This window comes from Electrophorus electricus, chromosome 16 (assembly GCF_013358815.1).
Source record: "Electrophorus electricus isolate fEleEle1 chromosome 16, fEleEle1.pri, whole genome shotgun sequence".
Lineage (NCBI taxonomy): Eukaryota > Metazoa > Chordata > Actinopteri > Gymnotiformes > Gymnotidae > Electrophorus > Electrophorus electricus.
Window position 1 is genome coordinate 16705991 of NC_049550.1, and position 24581 is coordinate 16730571.

The 24581-nt window shown below is 38.1% G+C and overlaps 1 protein-coding gene and 1 long non-coding RNA gene across 2 annotated transcripts; both read left to right on the forward strand.

Annotated features, from left to right (window-relative positions):
- Nucleotides 1-14846: 14846 nt before the first annotated feature.
- Nucleotides 14847-16784, forward strand: LOC118242729. Its single transcript, XR_004777012.1, has 4 exons — nt 14847-14933; nt 16022-16052; nt 16338-16387; nt 16717-16784. It is a non-coding gene; the product is annotated as an uncharacterized LOC118242729 (long non-coding RNA).
- A 3144-nt stretch (nt 16785-19928) lies between these two features.
- On the forward strand, nt 19929-20759 carry LOC118242665 (CMRF35-like molecule 5). The gene is made up of 4 exons (XM_035534723.1): nt 19929-20016; nt 20172-20489; nt 20681-20700; nt 20742-20759. The coding sequence occupies exons 1-4, from the start codon at nt 19977-19979 to the stop codon at nt 20757-20759; spliced, it is 396 nt and encodes a 131-aa protein (XP_035390616.1). The 5' UTR covers nt 19929-19976.
- The last annotated feature ends 3822 nt before the right edge of the window (nt 20760-24581 follow it).

The following is a 24581-nucleotide window of genomic DNA, read 5'->3' on the forward strand; positions in this document are numbered from 1 at the left end:
TTAAATAGAAGATCTAATTGGTTAAACACATTCAACAGTTATTTAGGAACTGCAGATGCTGCTAAGCTGACTCTTTTATCCAAAGCAACTTGCAATTATGTTTGAGTACAACTTGAGAGTTAAGGGCCATGTTCAGCGGTCCAGCAATGGCAGAGCTTGAACCAGCACCCTTCCAATTACACTGCAAGTACCTTAATCATCAAGCTACCACTGCCCAAGGTATAGTGATCACTACATAGTTATTCTACTAGTGGTTCAAAGAGGTGGGTGCTGAATAGCTGACACTAATGGAGAGAAGGAGGATTAGGGGCAGGTCTCTCACCCAGCAGCAGGGGGCAGAGTGCCAGGCATTGTCTACAGGGCTGAAACTACTGTTTGGACAGCATCCCCTAACAGCCTATGATCACTTAGACTTAGCATCATATAAACAAATAAGATACTAGATTAATGTAAACATGGTGGTGTGGAACAAACCATCATTTCTTGGTTATTGGTTAAAATGGTTAAAATGGGAGATGAGGCCAATGAAATTCCAATTCTTCTTCCTCCTCTGCTTATCTATAATATAAATGTATTTTAGCATTCTAGAAATACACAAATATAAGCAAATAATCACTGTCACACCTAGTACCACAGAAAAGGCTTGAACACAAGACTCAGATACATAAATGAAGTCAAGCCCAGACTGTCTCTACTGTCTTGGTAAAGTAGAGAAGGGTAGAGTGCAGGGTGTATGGGATGGAGAACTCATCCTGGTCTACATCTCTTCATGACAGTAAGAATTTTACTACAACTTTGCTTATACTCATAAACCTCTCAACACCTATTTGCTGAAAGGTTTAAAGTTTAATGATTAAATATTGATTTTCATGTCTGAGATCAGATGCAGTGTGAAGATGAGAAGAATCTTCATTCTGAGTTCAGCTTTATGTCTACTGACTCCAACTCCTACATAAGATGTGTGTTAGAGATTGTGTGTGTCTGTCTATGTAGGTCCCTGCCCCTGTATCTGGGCTTACTAAATCTGTCCATCTTCTTATGGCTTAACTCATATGAAAAAAAACCCTCATTTCTATTTTTGCAGGCAGTGAAAAATAGAATGGTATTAATAGAATGGCCTTTGAGGTCAAATTGTTATCATCAGTACTGAAAAATTGCCCAAGGACCAATCTGGATTTAAATCTTGATTCTCAACCCAGCTGTTTTCATAGAGAATATACAGTGCATCCAGAAAGTATTCACAGCACTTGCCTTTTGCCAGATTTTGTTGTTACAGCATTATTCCAAAATGGATTAAATTCATTTTTTCCCTCATAATTCTACACACAATACCCCATAATGACAAAGTGAAAAAAAGTTAGTTTGGAATTTTTGCAAATTTATTTTTTAAAAAAAATCACATGTACATAAGTATTCACAGCCTTTGCCATGACACTCAAAACTGAGATCAGGTGCATCCAGTTTCCACTGATCATCCTTAATAGAACTGTAGCCTTTATACCAAGATAGACCTAGTACCAGAGTAAGAGCTACACAGACTATAGTTACCCCACCACCCACAAATTAAAACTAATAATAATAATAATAATATTAATAATACTAACCTGTAATAATAACCTGCTGTACTGTACTAGGATTTATTCTATGAGTAAATGACAAAGCACTTTTGTAAGTCGCTCTGGATAAGAGCATCTGCTAAATGCCGCAAATGTAAATGTAATAATAATAATAATAATAATAATAATAATAAATGTCCTGGAGTGCAGTCAAATGGAGGTGATAACCCATCAACATGGTTATGTGTCTAATAAAGTGACCACTAAATGTGTATACAATGTAAATGTTCAAAGATTAAAACAATGGCCTTAAGCCTCCTACTATGGAGAGAGAAATATGCATCTAAAACTACTTTTGTTCTCTCTCTCTCTCTCTCAATAAAATTTGGATATTTTTTTTGCTGGTTCATTATGTTAAAATGCAGACAAAATGTAGAGATAAATGGAGACAGAGAAATGCAGTAAGCTCCAGGAGCTCTGACGTGTGTGTGAAGTGACTTGGTGTGGTGAACCCTCACTGCCTCTATGCCAAACCTCTCCCACATTTCAGCACACACACACACGCACACACACACACATACACTTCTAAGATTTATCAGTTGCTAAAAATTTTTATGCTAATAAAACTCTTATATTAATAATATTAATAAGTACACTGTTTGTTAAAGTTTCCAGGGCAGATGATTAAATATTTAAAGCACATACTGAAATAACAGAGTATTACAGAAAATTACACAGAGAGTGATTAAAAGTGGTCAGTGTAGGATAGGGGACACTAAATGAATTCTTACTATTAGAATATATAAATATTCTAAACATTGATACTATCCTGCTAAATAATACCTCAACAAGAATATAGAAATATAAACAAATAATCACTGTGAATATAAATAGCTTCAATTGGACCAAGTAGGCAAGTAGTTTATTAATGGTGCATATACAGTGGTAAGAAAAAGTGTTTGGCCCCTTCCTGATATCTTATTTTTTTGCATGTTTGTCACACTTAAATGTTTCAGATCATCAAACAAATTAAAATATTAGACAAAGATAACACAAGTAAACACAAAATGCAGTTTTTAAATTACGGTTTTTATTATTAAGGGAAGAAAATCCAAACATACATGACTGTGTGAAAAAGTGATTGCCCCCCTGTTAAAAAATTTAACTGTGGTTTATCACATGTTTGGAAAGCTGAGTTCAATTTCTCTAGCCACACCCAGGCCTGATTACTGTCACACCTGTTTTCAATCAAGAAATCACTTAAATAGGACCTGCCTGACAAAGTGAAGTAGACCAAAAGATCCTCAAATGCTACAAATCATGCTACGATCCAAAGAAATTCAGGAACAAATAAGATACAAAGTAATTGAGATCTATCAGTCTGGAAAAGGTTATAAAGCTATTTTTAAAGCTTTGGGACTCCAGCGAACCACAGTGAGAGCCATTATCCACAAATTGCGAAAACATGGAACAGTGATGAACCTTCCCAGGAGTGGCCGGCTGACAAAAATTACCCCAAGAGCGCAGTGACGACTCATCGAAGAGGTCACAAAAGACCCCACAACAACATCCAAAGATCTGCAGGCGCCAGCATTATCACAGTATAGGGGGGTCGGATCCCACATCTTTCTGTATTCAAGAGTAGCTGGTGTTTTTGTGCATTAAATAAGGTTGTAGTTTATATAATTTATGCATCTGTGGGAGTTTATGGTGTTCAGGGTAGGGGAACAAAACCTACACACACATGGAAGCATTCAAGAGCTTGGTGTGAGGATGGTCTCATCAGGAACTTGGAGAGAAATGTCAAAACATTGAATGTGAGAGCTCTGAACATAAAGTATCCTGCTAAGTTAGAAGAAAACAACCATGTGATCACCCCAAAAACCCAAAATCTGTTTATATATATATATAATTAGATTATTCCTACTCTTCTCTGTACACAATGGACATATACAGTGTGTCCTTTTCTGAATATTGTTTCAAAGTCCAGCAATTAGCTAGTTTATTTAACCCTTTGTAGAATTCTTCCCCTTCTGGTGTGAAATGGGTAGCCCTTATGTTGTGTAAAGCTTAGGTAAGTTTTACTCTCACCATTCTAGATCAAGATCCTAGATTGCCCTTTCCTTCCACTCTGTGTACTGCTTTCACACCAGCTTTGAGTCTGGGCAGCCTATCTAGCTAGGGTTTGAAACCCATCTATCTAAATTGCACTGAAAAATAAGTTTATTCATCAAGTTCAATAAGTTTCTAAATGTAAAACAGGTATTAGATCAGGTTATTTTGCAATGCAGTTTTTCACAATCCACAAAGTTAGGCATTTGTATTTAAGCCTTTAGTTTACTTTTGATCCTGATAGAAAACATATAATATATTGGAATATATATTATATTATTATTATAGGCCCACACCTAGTTCATTCTCCATTAAGAATGACAAGCCAAACTGGCTCTTTTGTCTTTCTCATATTTCTGTTCATTTATAGTTTGTTTGTTTGGTTGGTTGGCGTTTTTTTTTAATTTTTATTTTTTTATTTATTTTTTTTAAATTTCCTTAATGTTTAAATATAATAATTTAGAGTAACTTTAGAGTAACACATTTCACATATTTGTTTTATTTTATAATGTGTGCCTTTGAGCTCAACACTACCACACACTTCAAAAGACTACAAACATGACTTACTGACTTTGTGTGATGCTCTCCTAGAACAGATGAGAGAAATGGCAGAAGATAAAATGTAGCTAAAACCTTTTACTAGCACTGTTTTCATTCCTTGCATCTGAACATTGTATTGTTGGGCTTTATTTGTTCAGGAAATTCGATAGTCTATCGATATTTATTGACTAAACATACTTTATTAATTGTCTTTTTTAAATTAGAAATTACATAACATATTTACTGAAGTGTGATTCAAACTCATGCATGATAATACTCTATAGTCATAGGAAAATGTCAGGAAATAAACACGTGATATAATTCATTGAAGATAACATTGAATATACAGAGATTACACAAGGAATTTCTCAAGAGAAATAAAATGTTACCTTAAAACAATTACAAATAACATGCTATGCTAATGTTAGCAAGACATGTGGCAGTGGCAGCTCAGTGGTTAAGGTACTTGACTTGTAACCACCACTGCAGGCTTTCCACTGTTGGGCCCCTGAGCAAGGCCCTTAACCCTGAAGTTGTACTCAATCATAATTGTAAGTCGCTTTGGATAAAAGTGTCAGCTAAATGCTGTAAATGTAAATCTTACTGGCTTGGATTACAAAATGCTGTCCACCACATCACTGGTGCTTCTGACATGTTTTGCCTCTTGACGAATCATCAGTGACACACAGGATTATGGGAAATGTTGGGCAGCAGAAGATATAGCAATTTTGCCTTCCAAACTCGGTTCCATGGAGGAACCTAAGCAGGCAATATGTTATGCAAAATTCAATTTGGACTTGGTGCCAATTTGGAATGCTGCCTACTGTTGCTGAAATTAGATTTCAAACTGTGAGTGTCATACACCAAGGAATCAGAGAGAATTGTGGGTAATTGAGCCATGAAATAAATGTCCTTATCAGGAGAGTTTAATGGTACTGAGAAGTAGTGTCAACAGTACATGGAGCATCACAGGGGTTTGTGGGTAACTGTGCATTTGCATAAACAGTTTGGGAGGGATCTAACTGGTTTGTGTGTAAATGTGCACTTGCATAAACAGTTTGGGAGGGATCTAACTGGTTTGTGTGTAAATGTGCATTTGCATAAACAGTTTGGGAGGGATCAGAGGGGTTTTTGAGTAGACAATCATTAGAGTAGACTGTAGGAGCTCCAGTGTCTGAGACAGAATGGCTTCTGATGTCTTTAATATCCCCATAGCCACAGACAGAAAGTCAAACCTCAAAGAAATAAGAAAAAAGGTTATTTTGTGAACTTGAACTTAAACTATGATATTGATTTTTTTTGTCTTCTAGTTTTTTTCATTCATGTGAGGTATGAAAATTCATTTTTGGAGCCATAGTAAGGTCACTAGTGTCTGTAGTTTCCTTGCTTTGCCCAGTTTGAACACCGTGTGGTGTCAGAGGTAGCAGGTGTAAATACAATATAAGGGAGCAACAGGCACTGTCATGAGAAATGCACTAGAAACTGGACTGGAGACACATTTGGAGGAACTGTTGTTTTCCTTTCTTTTTTAAAATTTTTACATTTTTATGTTTGTCTGAAATCTTAAAGCTAAATCTGTTTATTATTATTTTTTATTTAAATAATAAAGAGATGCAGCTTTAAGATTTCTTGTAGCCTGTATGTAACCATGCTCACACACATCAGGCCTCCTTGTGACTGTGCTAGAAAAGGCATTGTAATTCTATTACAGGTGTAGGCCTATTATGACCCACAGTCATGACTCACCCCATGGCTGTGTGAGGAGTCTTGGACGGACTGGCCTTTGGACGATGCTGAGAAGGAATTAAGGAATTAATCACAAATGAATAAATTAAATAATAAAATGTTACATGAATACATGTTATTGTTCACATTAAGCACCTAAACTGTAGATACTATCCAAATGCAGATAAACAGTGGAATAAATAGGCTTTAGTTTATTGTCTTTATTCCATATTTTAAAAGTGCTTGTTCATGTCAATTTCTAGCCAGCAGAGGGCAGCAGCAGGCAGCTCTGGGGTCTAATGAGTTCTGTTCATAACTAATAAATGTGTTTAATCTACAATGCTTACAGCACAGATAAATGCTGCACTCCCATCTGGACATACAGATCCGAATGTGTTATCCTCATGTTGATTAATAAGTATTGCTTTGTGTGATCATTTTTGAAAGGTTTGTGTGTGTGTGTGTGTGTGTGTGTGTGTGTGTGTGTGTGTGTGTGATATCCTGCTCCTTTCTGCTTCTCTTTCTGAGAGTCACTGTGAGAAATGAGGTTCCCATCAGAAGCAGCACCAGAATCACACACACAACACTGATCACAGTGGAAGATGGAAATCCTGGAGAGGGCACAGAGTCATAATCAGTGAACCAATCACATTTAACCTTTATCCTGATCATTCAGAAGTGTCTGATGAAGCTGACAGTATGTGAGTAGTTTCACTCCATGCTGTACAGTCCTGATACAGTGTGTCAGCACCTGTACCAGGAGAGGAAGCTGATGTGTGTTTGGATCCTGAGAATGTGGTTGGTGTGGTGAACTGTGGACTGATGCATGATGATGAATGTGATGATGAGGTTGAAACGGGAATCTCTGGATAAATAGAAAAATAAACACAGGAGTGACATAATCTGAGTCCATGTTATTATTGGTATAGACTGTGGACAGTGACATGTGTCCAGTGCATCTGTAACATATTTTAATGTATTTGCTGTAGAAGAGAATGTGACAGTTGCTTCAGATGTTGTGCATGGAGTTGCTCATATACTCTGTGGTTGTAAATGATGAAGGTGTTTGTGGTTGTATTTCTGGACAAGCACTCTAAAGCTTAAAGATTACTAAAGTAAAAGGCTATGTGTGTTTTAACAGATTTCTGAACGTGTAATGAAATATGCGGTTCATTTGACTCTCACACTTATGAATGTGTTTAATGCACATCACATTTGCTTTGACATGCTGAATACCGTTAAGTGAAGATACATTTAGCAGAATAAATTAGATGGATACTAATGGTCAACTTCTAATTCAGACTCTTCTCATTTAGAGAGTATTAATTGCTGATCAGACACATGGGTCAGACAGGAGCAGTGAACAAACTGCTCACAACTACCTACAGACACTAAACTTTACAGCCTTGCATACCTCAAGATTAGAAACATATTAGACAGGTTTAGCATGAACAATTAAACATGATTTCCTCTATATTATGAAAACAATAAATATTACACAGGTCATGTTATCTACTCACCTGTAACTCTCAGGTAGATCTGTATACTATAAACCTGGTATCCATGATTCGATTTCCAGTTTGATGTAGCTCCACACCAGTGTGTACCAGAGTCCTGCACTGTTACATATCTAATAGTCACAGTCAGGATTTGCTTTTCTCTGTCATCATACAGTGATATGTTTCCCTTAGTTATATGTATCTCTGTTTTATTAACAAATGTTTTATCAGAACAGACAGCAGTGTTCACTCTCTTGCAGAAAAACTTGGGTTCATTCTTGTGGGATTCTGGGTATTTGCAGCTGATGTTCAAACTTCCTCCTAGATAGCAGGTCTTATTGATGGGATTTCCATAGTGCAGACCTATCAGATCAAAACATTTGCATTTATTAACAATGTTTAATATTTATATTCTAGAACTTACTATCCTAATAAAAAAGAAATACTATAATAATAATAATAATAATAATAGTAATATTAATAATAATATTAATAATATAATCATAATAAAAAAGGAAATGTGACACTTTTTGCTTTACTGGTATTAACCTGTCTGACATGATGATGACTGGTTTAGGAATTCATAAAACAATGATCTGATTCAGAGATCAGATCTACTTCAGACACACTTCCCTTACTGCTACAAACCCAGGAAAATATCAAGTTTAGCTTAACCACTGTACATTTACATTTTTGGCTTTTAACACACGCTCTTATCCCGAAGAAAAGTGCAGTTTGGAGAAGTTAGGTTATTCTCTCTGAAAGCGTTTGTGGCTAAACTGTATGTTACATGCTACTAACCTGCTGTTACATTGAGGTTCACTTCAGTGTAGGTGTGCAGTTGATCAGATACATTAACAGCACACTGGTATGTTCCAGTGTCATTTACACTCAGCTCTCTGATAAACACAATGAAGAATCCTACACTTCTGTTATCACAAATTGAGAATCTGTCTTTATGAGTCCACGTACTGTTTAGATTTGTTGTTATTTGATCTAAACATGACTGATCTGTTACATTCTTACAGAAAGATTTCAATTTGGTTTTGTATTCATCCTCATATTTGCACTTGATGGTGACTCCTCCTCCTGCACATGCAGTCACTGATATAGACTCCACATCCTTGGACTCTCCTGTATCTGAAAGACATGACAAACATCCATGTAAGCAATGGCTTCATATTGAAGTTGATCATTTTGTTTCAATTCATCCTTCCCCTTTTCTCAGCTGTGTTTTAGTCTTGGTTTGATTTGTTCTGCACCTTCTGTATGTCACTGTATGAAATTCCCTGGGAGATGTTATCAGTTATAACACCATTATGCCACTGATCATCAGTACTGTAACATGTGTTTGAGGGGTGTGATCTTAAATGGGATGATTACAATGTCACTGTAATGGGGCTCAAACCCAGGACAGAGAGGTGATGACCCTGACACTGCTGGGTGAGTTACCACACTTTAATGAAGGTGGGCCCGTGTGCAAAACAGTTAGATCTTAGAACAGGTAAAACAAGAGAAGTAAAAAAAAACAACAGTAGGGAATCTAACCCCGACCACTTTGTTGCAAAGCAAACGAGCTCCCGCTAGACTAAAACAACCTGCGCTAATATTGCACGTCACAGGAATGGAGGATGACAAAACAGGAGGAAAAACTAAACACCATGCTGAGCGTGGACAAAGGGAAAACAAAGGATGCCACAGGAAGAATGGTAGCCCCGATGCACTGGGGAAAACCAAACTCTGAAACTTCCCAAACAAAAACAGAAAACAGGAAGGAACATTAGTGGCTAAGGGGAGCCTTGGGAGAGAACCAGACTTGAGAGGGGAAAACTGGAGAAGGGAGGGGACGTGTAAAAACACAAACAACCTCACAGCGCAGAAGAGAGGTGTAGCACAAGGGCTCACAGACCTCAATACCCAGAGTTACCAGCTAGGAGCTTGGATCAAAACTTTAGTTTGAATCAAAACTTTATATATATATATATATATATATATATATTTCTATAAGGTCTTTGTGGTTACCCATATTTAAAATTAATTCTGTCACTGTTCTATTGCTTCATGTTCAGAAACTGTACTGCTGTACTGTCACCCATGCGTCTGTTGTTGCTAACACAAGGATTGCTCTTTCCTGTAGATGTTACTCACAGCTATCAAGAGGGAGTGAGCTCCAACTGCTGCTGGTGTTTGGCAACATGCCAATATCATATTTCTAATAAGGTGAAAGGTTAGAGGATCTTCCCATTTAAGTTTTATTTAGTAATATGCTGGTTATAATTTTAATGTGTGCTTCACTTTAGAACAAATGTGACTACGAGTATACATCTCCACACTGATACCTTTTATTGACTTCCACAGTGAGGCCTCTGATCTTCCTTTTTTACACATTTCAAAATGCAGTCAACACACAGTGGCAATGAACTGCTAGTCAAACTATCTTTGAGTTTGTGTTAACTCTTTAGGTCTCATCTTTGCACTTCATGGCGACTCCCACATATTCAGTTACATTCGCAGAGAGTTCTAACATTCCAGGTGCCTAATTTGGAAATCATTTTTGCATCGAAGGTTCCGGTCTGCATCGGGCGTTGGACACCCTCACGGGTTTGTTCCAGCACCGTCATCAAGTTAGAGCCAGGTCCTCTTTGCTGATGGGATTGTTTAGAATATTCACGTTTCCGTAGCGGTAGAAGTTTTTACAGGGCCGGGTTGCTGGCCCGGCGCCTAACCCTCCTCCTCCTCCAGCGGAGTTATCCTATTTTGGCGGAGTATCCTACAATGGTGGAGTTATCCTATTTTACACATTACAAAATGCATTTTTGATTCAGGCATCACACGGTGGCAATGAACTGCCAGTCAAACTATCTTTGAGTTTGTGCTAAGTCTTTAAGTCTCATTTTTGCACTTCATGGCGACTTCATGGTGAGATCTAAAAATTCACCAAAAGTGTCCATCTAAACAAAGACTATATTTGACCCTGCTGAGAATAATGATTAAAGATTGATTTTCATACCTGAGATCAGATGCAGTGTGAAGATGAGAAGAGTCTTCATTTTGAGTTCAGCTTTATGCTTACTGCCTCCAACTCCTAGATTAGATGTGTGTTAGAGATTGTGTGTGTCTGTCTATGTAGGTCCCTGCCCCTGTATCTGGGCTTACTAACTCTGTCCATCTTCTTATGACTTAACTCATATGAAAAAAAAAACCTCATTTCTATTTTTGAGGGCAGTGAAAATAGAATGGCCTTAAGCCTCCTACTATGGACAGAGAAACATGCATCTAAAACTACTTTCTCTCTCTCTCTCTCTCTCTCTCTCTCTCTCTCTCTCTCTCTCTCTCTCTCTCTCTCTCTCTCTCTCTCTCTCTCAGCTCGACAGTCAAGGGGACTTGGCCTCATCCCCCATTTTAACCAATAACAGTTTTAATCATAGAAATGATGGCTTGTTCCACACCACCATGTTTACATTAATCTAGTGTCTTATTTGACTATATGATGCTAAGTCTAAGTGATCATAGGCTGTTAGTGGATGCTGTCCAAACAGTAGTTTCAGCCCTGTAGACAGTGCCTGGCACTCTGCCCCCTGCTGCTGGGTGAGACCTCAGTGGTAGCTTTCTGGTTAAGGTACTTGATGTTTAATTGGAAGGTTGCTGGTTCAAGCCCTGACATTGTTGGCCTCTGATCAAGGCCCTTAAATCTCAATTGCTCAAGTTGTACTCAGTCATAACTGTAAATTGCTTTGGATAAAAGAATCAGCTCAATGCTATAAATATACAGTAGTGTCTGAGGTTCCTAAGTGAATGTTGAATGTGTTTAACCAAATAGATCTTCTATATAAATATGGTCCACTGTATCCCAAGCCAGTATTTATTATGAACACACATGATTGCTACTAGCTCTGTAAGCCTAGACCTCAAAACTGCCTGCCACACCACTATTTCAGACAACTAGACTAGCTAGTTAATAGTGCTAATAACATGCCGAAACTGTCTCTTACATTTCAATGTGTAGGCCCTACTGTTTAAAACTCAGTTATTGCGACATAGAGGAAGTAGCTTCACTATAGCTTTGGATCTCATACCTTGTATTAATAACACATACAGTAAAAAGTTCTTAACCACTTCCTGTGTACGTCATTATTTCTTATGTGCTGCAGCCCTTTAGTCTACTGCCCTGGAAACTTGAACAAACATTGTACTCATTAATATTAGTATGTATTGTAACTGCATCTACTTTTTTGGATGCAGTGACTGTGAGCTGCTAACTTACTTTTAATACTTATCTCCTTTATACAGAAACCCAAAAAGTCATTTAAATTCTCTGCTCTGTGTCTGCAGAATGGAGATAATCTTTAATAGTTGTGTACTTCAAGTTAAAATCTGTAATAGCCTGACTTACAAGTTACTGATAATTTTTTTGATATTCCTTTGAGTGCAATATCCATCCCTGCTCAAATGTTCTGAACTGTATCTTCTGTACGTAATTGTTGATTTCATGCTGCACTGTATTTTCTTCAGGTCAGCTTCCTTCACAGAACTTGCTCACTGTACCATATTTCTTCGGTTGTTTCATACATTTTCTAAATGATCTCACCACCTTTCGGCATACTGCTGAAATAAGAATATTTACTGTTTTATAGAATATTTTGATCTTCTTGAGAACCACTTTAAGAGCTCATCCCAAATTTGATGTTTGGAAACCTCAATGTCTTTACAGACATTTTTAAAGTTTTTATTTTAGTTCTTATTTTCCCTCATGAACTGTTCACTATGTGGTTTGTAACAAGTGTGTCACTTCCTGACAACTATTTCCCAGAGTGCTTTGTGACTATTGCAAGGTTGAGGTAGTCTGATCTCTGATCTCATGCAACAACAGTTGTTTGAGATCATATAATTTCCTGGAATGAGGGTTAAGTTTAGAATTATTGATAACAAAGCAGACGTTGGATCAGTGAAAACCTCACAGTGACACTGGTGGGAACTGGAAAACCTCTAAAACTCACACGGTTGATCAGCTGAAAATCACCCTTCCTCTGGTTAACCTGTAGACATAAAGGCCTAGAAAATGTTTCAGTCTCAAATAAAATAATGTAATTTTCTTATTTCTGTTGTGTACATATTTAATCCCTTCAAATTTACCAATAAAAAGAGCAGAGACTATTTAAACAGAGTTTATTTAACCCCAAATCTCCAATTTCTTTTTATGAAAATTATGAAAGCTGCCTTTGTGTATCACATAGAAATTATGAACTAAGGAAGTAAAAGACTCATTTCAATGAAGAAATGTGTTCCGCCATCTAGTGGGGAACAATGGAACTCCTGGATGTTTTGTGCTACTGAGCCACGGTGGTGTGGACATCACGTGACCTCAGAGCCCTTTGCACATAATTGATGGTTCAATAGAGCCACTGAGGGTTTAGCCCCGCCCACTGCTGCTGCCAATACGGCACAACAGTCTAAGCACATTATTTACATTGTAGTGCATTATTTACATTATTTACATCAAATATGGCCATAACAATTCAGATCTAGATACTGAATGACTCCAACTACAAAGATAAAACACTGGCTCAAACACAAACAAAGCTGTAAACTTTGCACACATTTTAATTAAATCAAATATCCATGATCAGGTTATCAGTCTGATTCAGCTCACCAGTACTGACCAGAACAAAGCAAATCTTCACAGTGACCATCAGATATGTAGCAGATCAGGACTCTATCATCATATAGAGACATGTGTCACTCATTTATCCATCTCACACTCTCTTTGACTGATGTTTTATCAGACAGGCTAATATTAGAATAGCAAAATATCTCATGTAGGTCCCTTTGATTGGCATATTAAGTGCCAGGATATGCAGTGATTATTAATAATTGTTATTTGATTAGAATATTTATCAGATTGTTCATAATTGACCTTCATGCTGTGGAAAGTCCATTACAAAGTCTGGCATGTAAGAAGAGCCATACGCCTCAGCTGCAGTTATTCCAAAGAAAAGACCCCAAGTGGACACTGCATACAATTATAGATTGGGAGCTCAGACATCAGCTTTACGTGATATTCTCAGTCATTCTCACAGTTTTATATGTTCAGATGTTTACAGTGACATACTAGTTTCTCAGGAGGAAATTTACAGTCTTCTTTACTTAACAGTCATGCTCTGTTTAGGTGGGCTTTAAGTAGATCAGAAGTTTGTCTCTGAAAAAATGTTAAAACCGTAGAAGGTATATGGTTTAAACATAATATATTAACAATGAAAATAAAGCAGTCGTCCCTTCACTCGTGAATTATATGATCCACTTCCTCTCTCCTACTCTTCCCCCACCCTGTTCTCCCAGAAGCCGTGCAGTAGCTGCACTGATCACATGCGCTCATGCACACACACCAGTTACAGTCTGTCTGTCTGTGGTGTGGTGGCTGTAAAAAGTCAGTCATTCCCAAGTCTGGGAATGCTGGTCCAAAATAATGTTAAAATGTACAAAGCTCTAATCCTAGAATCGCCCCTGTTTCTAATGAATCATGTATTTCTACCATGGTGATCATTGTAACTTACTCACTTTGTGCTCTAAATGGCAGTACAGACTTTCTGGCTCAGAACAGCACAGGCTGGCTGGCCTTATCTTCTTGTAAATAATTGATTGGTTGATTGATTGTATGATTCTTATTGTGGCTTCTAGAAGCATTCAAATGATCCAGGCAGAATCCACACAAACATGCTGCTGTTTCTCTGCCCCCGTACCACTGACAGTGCTGCAGCTAACAGACAGGGCAGCACACTGGTGACTTGTACTTCCAGCTCTCATCCCCAGCCCCTCCCCCTCTCCCTTACACAGTCTTCATAAAAACATGAAAGAATGCAAGGGTAACCAATTAAAAATGCAAGCCTAGACCCATGCTGTGACATGATTAACAGTGGAATATTCACACGAGTCCTCCTTGAAGGTCTCCCTGGTCACAGCATCACTAAAACTGTCTGCATTCTCTCAAAACTTCACTGATGCATAAGTTTGAGCTTCTGCAAACAACCCTTCTGACTGATGTGTATCACACACTGAGGAATCAGAGAGAAGTGTGGGTAATTGAGACGTACAATAAGTGTCCTGATCAGGAGAGTTTGATGGTAGTGGAGCACTAGCAGAACCAGTATGTGTAAGATCACAGAGGTTTGTGGGTAATTGGACTTGGTCATAAACAGCTTGGGAGGGACCAGAGGGGTTTGTGGGTAGACTGACAGTAGAGTAGACTGTAGGAGCTCTAGTGTCTGAGACAGAATGACTTCTGGTGTCTTTCACACTAGTTCAGTATATGTGATGCATACCTCCTATGGTGTGAACAGCTATGACGAGTTTACCAAATAAATAGATTCGGAAGGTTTATATTATGGAGACAAAGAAGACTCCACTAAAACCTATAAAATGGATACAAAGGGAAAGCCTTATTAAATTCAGTAAATGCAAAAGAATGAAGATGGTCCCTCATCATTGCAAATATGGTTACATGATGGTAAGTAAACTTGAACTTATTTTGGAAATACTAATTTAGCATATAAGTTCATCTTATAAGTATTGCAGTTGAAACCAGTATTATTTACAGTATTATACATTTACTGGTCACTTTATTAGACACATAACCATGTTGATGGGTTATCACCTCCATTTGACTGCACTCCAGGACATTTATTATTATTATTATTATTATTATTATTACATTTACATTTGCGGCATTTAGCAGATGCTCTTATCCAGAGCGACTTACAAAAGTGCTTTGTCATTTACTCATAGAATAAATCCTAGTACAGTACAGCAGGTTATTATTACAGGTTATTATTATTAATATTATTATTATTAGTTTTAAATTGTGGGTGGTGGGGTAACTATAATCTGTGTAGCTCTTACTCTGGTACTAGGTCTATCTTGGTATAAAGGCTACAGTTCTATTAAGGATGATCAGTGGAAACTGGATGCACCTGATCTCAGTTTTGAGTGTCATGGCAAAGGCTGTGAATACTTATGTACATGTGATTTTAAAAAAAAATAAATTTGCAAAAATTCCAAACTAACTTTTTTCACTTTGTCATTATGGGGTATTGTGTGTAGAATTATGAGGGAAAAAATGAATTTAATCCAAAATCTGGCAAAAGGCAAGTGCTGTGAATACTTTCTGAATGCACTGTATATTCTCTTTGAAAACAGCTGGGTTGAGGATCAAGATTTAAATCCAGATTGGTCCTTGGGCAATTTTTCAGTACTGATGATAACAATTTGACCTCAGAATGCTTCAATAACCCCTGGTGCAATTAGAAACAACTGAAAAACAGTTTGATCAGTAAGTCCTTCTTCTAAGCCAAACTACTAGCAGCATCATTCAGTGAATGGAGGTCTTTAATAATGATCAACATCAGCTGTCAGGCATTACAAGAAGTCAACCTTTACCACTAAAATAATAATTTGTAATAAGTCCTAATTTGTACATGTAGAAAGAGGTCTTGCAGATGATTTATAAAAAAAACAAGCTGCACAAATGACAACATGTATTTAAATACATGTGTAAAGAAGATGTTTGTGTGTACTAAATGTTTCTCATTTTTAAAGCTCAGTGGATTAGGAAGATCAACTTAAACAGGTATTTCTGCGTTTTATCAATTTCGCATGTGTTTTTACACACATAAAACTTTTATAAACTAAGACCTCCAGCCTAAGGATGCATGTTGCCATTTTAGTTAAATACATGGGCTCACACACACACACACACACACACACACACACACACTCACGCTCACGCACACGCACACAGCACACGCACACTCACACACACACACACACACACACACACACACACACACACACAAAAAATACACTCTGTACATTGCTATCTGATAATAATATAACTTCTCTTGTTGTTTTGCAGGCATGACAGAGCTGATCCTTGTAGGTTCAATGCCAATCACCACTAGACAGGTATCAGGCCTTGATCTAAACCACATGCCATCCAGTGGACAGGGACAGTACTGAGGACAAAGTCAAATGTGATGCTAATACTGTTGTATACCTACTCTCTCCCAGAATTTTGTTAATGTTTCTGAAGGACACTCAATCTATTAAGGAGACTAGATATGCATTTAAAATGGCTGCAGAACACTGAGTAAAGTGGTACTATGCAAACTTCTCTATAGCTACAATATTTGTGCTATAACAATTCCACAGTAATGTAGAAGGTTTCAACATACTTTAGCTTGACTGTATTGATGAACATAGATAGAATCTTTACACAAATTGTTCTTCTGCAGAATGAGTGCATCTATCAGGAGATTGAAGATCAGGAGCTGAGAACTGCAGTAACGTCCACACTCACCACTGTCTACACCACAGTGGGGTCTTCACACACTGTAATCTACTCCAGTGTAGATGAACCGTCTGACTCCATCACATACTGCACTGTAAATGTGTCTCAGCAAAGCACAACCCACGCACTAAACTCCAATGAAGCTGAGGACTCTGTGATTTACTCCAACATGACCTTCTAAGTGTAACCAAAAAACCCAGTCTCTCCAGTCATCAACAGAGCAACACATAAGACTGAACAACGGCTCATTTAATCATCCATTTAAAGGCTGCAAACAGTTGACAACTCAGAAAAACTCTTCCCTTAGAAACTGCATAGCTATCATAACAGTCTATGCACAGCTGATCTGGGGAGGTGCAAGCCACAGAGTAATTGTGAGCAGAAGACACTCAGAGTAAGTGTGGGGAGAAGACAACACTCAGGGTAAGTGTGAGGAGGAGAAGAGTAAATATTTGTAGGTATTCGGATCTCCTTACTCAACTTGTGGAGCTGGCAGCACTGCACTGTTTAAAACTCTCAAAGGAACGTTTGCCAGTAAGCTGATTCTGCACACAGGACTCTCAGTAATAATATAATAATATACATGTATCATGTAAATGTTATTCTGTTTGTTCTGTTTTTGTGGCAGTGGAATTTACCTGATGAGTTCAGGAGGAAACAGTGCCATCTGGTGGAAATAATATGCTTTTTATATTAATATGCTTTCTGATATATTAAAGGTTTTCGTGTGTAAAAAACCTTTTACAAGCTAAAATAAATTGTCCAAGTGGATCTAATAACAGGGTGCCTAAGACAGACTCTAACAAGAAATTATGTGAAATGTATGCCTACTGTATGTGTATGTGTTTGCATGCGCATATGTGTGTGTGTGTGTGTGTGTGTGTGTGTGTGTGTGTGTGTGTGTGTGTGTGTGTGTGTGTGTGTGTGTGTGTGTGTGTGTGTGTGCTTGTGAATTAAAGAAAAATGACAAAGTGAGGGAAAATAGGAGAAGGTGACTGTATATTTTAAACTCTGTATAACACAAAACACTTCCCTCAGTACTTAGTTATTCCAAAATCACAGACAGACACACCCAGTTCAGCACAAATGGCAGCCACACCCTACTCCTGCTGAACTGACCAGAGCATATTTACAAGGGAGTCTATTGTAACAGGTACCACCTTAGGCCTTTTAAAAAGCAACATCACTGGTGTCAATAAACTACAGGTTTATTAATGCAATTTAACAACCATAAATGTACATACATACATATACACACACTAACACATTGTTCTGCATCGGACTAGTGCTGAAGTCAAACCTCACACAAATAAACTATGCACTCCTGTTGCAGTCTTGCACATTATCCTACTTGCTGTACTAAACCAGCACTGTACTCTGAACTGTTCTGGCTGCTACCGGTGACTGCTATGTTCAGGGTAGCATGTCACTGTTTCCTATGCACAACTGGCTTTACATATGCCCAGTACTGTGTACTGGACTAAATAATTGCATTGTCTACTCATTTTGTATTTGTCCTGTCCTGTATTTATTATTGTTTATTTAATGACATTTTTGCACTATATTGTACTGTTTGCACTTGTGTAGCATGTTGTCTGTTGCACTGTTGTTTTGTGTTGCACCATGGTCCTGGAGGAACATTGTCTCGTTTTTGTTGTGTACTTGTATATAGCTGAAATGACAATAAAACCTCTTTGAACTTTGAACTTTGAACTTGAATAAAGTAAAATACAATGAGCGGAAAATCTGGTTCTGCATTACAAGCACAAAGGGCTTCACTGACATTTAACGTGGTCACCATCACATATGTGCATAAATCACTTCGTCAATACAATTCATGATATTTTAGTTTATTTCCACACCACGCCTAATAAATCCCTGCCATAAAATTCATTGCACTCACACCATTCAGATGTGAGTAACTGAGCAAAAACACACAAGTAAAACCTCATTTTACTGTGTGATTATTTTTCCTCAGAAAGACATGATAAGTTATTAGGGTATACAGTCTATGCTGACAAACCTGTTGCACTCAGAGATTAAGTGGGTAGACATACTCTACTGCAGCTGTACTCGTACTGCAGCTGCAGTGATGCTCACTGAACTCTAGATGGCAGTACTGGTATGCTGTACTGTAGCATGGACCTTTGACTAACTGGGAATATCTTAACCTCCTCCCTTCCTCTAGGGGGTACAGTCCCTGCTTCTCATAGGTGTGTGAGTGATTTGATTGTAACATGCTGGTTTCTGTATGTAAAGAGTCCTTGTGTTGAGAAAGGTACTATATAAATGTGTCAGATAAGTGAAAGTTTGAAGTTTGGATACATTAAACTCTACTGGGTAAAATTGCTACAGGGGAATGGGGACCAGACAGAGGACCCATTTAGCAATGCCAGGTTGCATAAAATGTTTTTACCACTAAATGGCACAGTGGTGCAGCAGAGTGTACAACTGTGGAACCAGCTACCAATAACTGTACAGCTCTTTGTTTGTGACAATGTGTCAAACAAAACATGAATCTTTTTTAACCTAAATGGAAACAAACAAATAAATAAGATGAGTTCGTCATTACGGCAGACTATTTAGGACAGACAGCATCTGAGACCTTAGTCTTTGTCATAGCAACACAGACACATACAATACAGTTGCTGCTTTGGTCTGATGTACAGTAAAGCAAAAAGTCTAAAGTAAAGGAAAGCACAACAGTATATATATGAAATAATGACACACACAGGAAAAGGTGCAGGGAGGCTTAGAAATGAGTCTGAGAAAAAGAAAAAGGAAGTGGCAGGAGCTCACTGTGGGTTTTTTGTTTTTCTGAACATGCATATTGTTTATAAAACACCTGGACAAAACATGTCCAAGACTTCCTTCACATCATTGTTTAACATCAGTGTGTTCACCACTGTGTGTGAGGTCACATTAGGACTTAGGTGATGGCTCTCCAGATATATACTACACCTGATCTTGGACTACGTCACACTCTCAGTGAACTCAGTTCAGTCACACTCTGAAAGAAAGATAGAAAGAGAGAAAAGAGAACAAAATGAGAAATCCAAAGACAGAGAGAAGAGCTCTGAAAAAATGAGAGAGAATAGAGGCGGTGATTGGTTACACACACCACTTTAAGCAGTGATGAGAACTGAAGGGGGAAGTGTCAGACTATGAGACAGTTCTCACAGAACTCTCACCACCCAGTTCAACATGTGGACACTTATACTCGTCTTGTCCAGTCTATTCCCAGGTGAGTTCCATTTACTGCTCACTATCATCAGACAGGTTCAGCACATTATTAGTTTACCTGCCACACAGAGAGGGACTTGGTAGTGAAGTGAATAGTCATAACAGTGGATCTTCTGCATGTACTGTACATTACTAACACAATGATTTATTTTACAGCTGGAACTGCTGCTGTAACTACAGTAACTGGATACAAGGGCCGTTCAGTTCAGATCAGATGCCCCTATAAGTCTGGATATGAAACCCACTTGAAGTACCTCTGCAGAGGAGAGTGTTATACTTTCCGGACTAAGAACATCCCTGTTGATTCTAAAACTGCTAAAGACGAGAGACTCTCTCTGAATGATGACACAGCAGCCAGAGTCTTCACTGTCACCATCACTGATCTGAGATCAGAGGATGGAGGAAAATACTGGTGTGCAACACAGCAGAAAGTGCGTGATCACTACACAGAGATTCTGTTAGTGGTTAAAGTGGGTGAGTGATGAGCAGATGAGGACAATGATGATGATGATGATGATGATGATGATGATGATGATGATGATGATGATGATGATTAACTGAGGCAATTATGTGAAGTTGGGATTTATAATACATAAAAAAGCAAGATTTTTGTGTGTACTGAATATGAGAAATATTTGAAATTTAGAAGTCTGTTTCTGTTTCAGACACACCTATGAATGTTATTGTCTCACACGCCACCTACACCCCTCCAACACCTGATCCCAGCACATCGGTGTATACTGAGTCCACATGGTCATCTGGAGGTAGGCAGAGGTAGAAGGTAGACATCTATCTATTTACATGCCTAACAAGGGGTTATGCTGTTTTAAGCCACAACATTGCTAGGTTACCACTGTTGGGCCCCTGAGCAAGGCCACTCTCATTTGCACATGTTTTTGTTCACTGTAAGCTTTTCTTTTTTTGAATAAACACTAACATTAAATGCTGTAGAAAATTTTCTCTGGATGATGTAACAGAAGGCTGAGTCTTCAGTATTACCATCACTGATCTGAGATCAGAGGATGGAGGAATATACTGGTGAGTGACGGTGTAAACACTGATTGACCAATACACAGAGTGTGATTAAAAGTGGTCAGTGTAAGATAGAGGACACTAAATTAATTCTTACTATTAGAATATATACATATTCTTAAACACTGATACTATCCTGCTAAATAGTACCTCAACAGGAATATAGAAATATAATCAAATAATCACTGTGAGTATGAATAGCTTCACATGGACCAAGTAGGCAAGTAGTTTAATGGTTCATATATGTTGGGCTGTTTTTATACACTTTGAGTTTGGCAGTTCTTTAACATGAGAGAGAGAGACAGAAATAATGAGAGAGAAAACAAGCACAGCACCACCATAGAACAGAGAGAGACACAGGAAGTGTTGCCATGGTTACATATGAGTTTGAGCCATGCGACTGACCACTGCAGGTTAGAGTGTGAAGAGCTTCTATTTTCTATAACTGTCATGTCTCCTGTCCAGCTGAGACATTTGTCCTTAGCATTTTACAGTAGCATTCACTTCTTTAAAATGAACCCTCTGTAATAATGGCTTTCTGCTTGCAGTTATCTGTGATTCATGCAAGATCGTTAGCTAAATGTAATCATTGTTTTCCACTGACAAACAAATTTTTAAATCTGGCTGCTGAACATGGTTGTGAACTCCTGTCCACTGTCTCTAAGTAAGATTTAAGTAACACTGGAGTTTTGAGAAACTTAATGTTTCAGCTGTAATGTCATCTTTAATAGTTCCAGCTACATCTATATAAAATAATTAACATTAAATTCTAAGATGAATGGAATGTATCTACTTGTATATTTCCTGGAAACTGTTGTAATCTTACTAGTGTAGATTCCTGTGAGCTGTTCCTGAGCCATTTCAGTGGATAGCAAACTACACTCTAAAGAGTAAAAGCTAAAAACCTCTCTGTCAGTTTAGATGGCAGGCAGGGCCGTGAATGATATCACTACAGGGACGTTACACACCCAGCCCAGCTCAAACCACATTATCTCACTCTACCATATCACACATCCCTGTCACCTCGCCCTCACACACTCATTCCTACACACTTTACACACACAGTATAACAGCACAGCATACATGTACATCACTACCTCTGTAGCATCTGCATGTCGACAACTATAACCCCAGGCTTACTGTTAGAGGAACCCCCCCCCCAAAAATAAATAAATAAATAAATAAATACACGGTTAATATTATCAGCAACCGAACTGGTCCAAAACCCGATAAAGCCTGTACAGCCAGTGATCCAGTGACACATACTCAAGGTCATAAATGTATCTATAAAGGCCTGTACCCACAATGTATGTGAAAGGCTTCCAGACCATGTGTACCTGCTATTTTGTGTCGTGGAATTAGAGAAGATTCTGACTTGCTATGACCACAAAACTTGACATGTAGTTACACTGAATCAGATCAGTTCTATTTTCTCTAATGACAAAATAGCAGAAATAGCAGTATTGCATGCACATATGATTTCATATAAATTCTATGTAGTATATGTGGCCCCTGTTGTTCTACCAGAGACTGAGATCTGTGCTCTCGTCTCTAATGCTTTACTAGGATCCTTCATTACCTTATTTGTGGTTTTGGTCATAATAACAATCATTCTTCTGGTGTGTGTAATAATGCTGGGAAAGCTAAAGAAAAAGAAGACATCAAAAGGTAGGAAACACACACACACACACACACACAGATTCCACATAATGTGTGAACTAATTATGTTAAACATCTTTATATCATTTAACTACTTGTACTAAAGACAGTGTGCATCTGCTCCATTTTCATTAGTAAGAAATGGGATTTATTAGGCCCCAGTGTGTCTAACAGTGACAGCCTGTTGCTGCCCTCTGCTGGCTAGAAATATACATGCATGTGAATAGCTCAAATATCAAATAAACGGACGAGATATATACTCATTTATCATTTCATTGATTAACTTATGTTTATCTTTAAATTGATTCACCGTTACAACATATTTGTCATTAATTAATTTGTGGTTTATTGTCAACATTCTCTCAGCCTCACCCCAAACCCGGTGTCTGCATGACTCCTCTCACAGCCATGGGGTGAGTTCTGGTCACAGTTGGAACAGATATTCACCACATTCACTAGTGAATTGTGCACTACGTTGTATAAGATTGTGATGCATTTGCTACCTCAGACACACCCCTAGAGGGTGACTTGATATGAGTGAGCAAATTTAAATATGTACCACAAGTAATTAAGGAACGTCTTAATAACAATTCTGTTCTGGAAGTTGAGTGAATTTATTAAGAAATTATCTATAAATATAAACGTCTAAATAAATAGTTCCTTCAAAGTTATCTCAGTAAATCTCTCTCATTAGCTTGTCTTGTGTGCTAACTTATACTCCATGTCAGACCTGGGCATTGTACGGCCCGCGGGCCACATCCGGCCCTCTAACTATCTCTGACCGGCCCGCGTCAGATCGTTGGAAAATTTGAAGTCAAAAGTAAATGTGTAACTACAACACCTATTACACTGTGATAAGTACACTAAATCAATGCATGGCTGACTTGGGGAGGTACACGAAGTTTGTTAAATTGTGCTATAATTTTGTGCTGCACATTTTCATGTTATTGTAATGTTTCATTTACTGTTTTTTTTTATTTTTTATGAAGGGATAGTATATATACTGTATACACTATATAGGTATTGTGTAGAACTGAGTTAAGTATATTCGTCCGGCCCTCTAAAACCATTCCAATTTCTCATGTGGCCCCATGGGAAAATTTATTGCCCACCCCTGCTCTATGTAAACCTGCTGCTCTTGACACCATCTAGTGTTCAAACTCTGAATGGCATTGAAAGAAGAGACAACTTTCACGGCATTTAGCTGACCCTTTTAAACAAAGCGACTTACGGTTCTGACTGAGCACAACATGAGCCATTGAGGGTTAAGGGCCTTGCTCAGAGGCCCAACAGTGGCAAATTGGTAGTGGTGGGGCTTGAAACAGCAACCTTCCAATTGCAAGTCAAGTACCTTAATTACTAAGCTACCACTGCCAACAACAAATGCAATTAAAAAAACAGCAAAAAAAAAAAAAAAGAAAAAAAAAGAATATTGTATATTACACTATTATTATTTGTGTTACATTGTTCATACACAATTCCCTGCTCACCCTCTGGGTGGTTTTCCTTCAAGCTCGGGTCCTCTGCCAGAGGCCTGGTAGTTTGAGAGTCCTGCATAGTATCTTAGCTATTCCCAAGACTGCACACTTCTGGACCGAGGTCTCAGATGTTGTTCCTGGGATCTGTTGGAGCCAGTCTTGCAGTTTTGGGGTCACAGCCCCTAGTGCTCCGATTACCACGGGAACAACTGTTGCCTTCACCCTCCAGCTCTTTCTTCTGCACTTCAGCATTTCTCCATATCAGACACTTACACTACCTGCCAGTGGTACATATCGTACATAATCTTCTCCCAGTCAAACATGCTCTGCAGCATCTGTATCTTCTACACTGAAATAGTGGATATATATATATATATATATATATATATATATATAT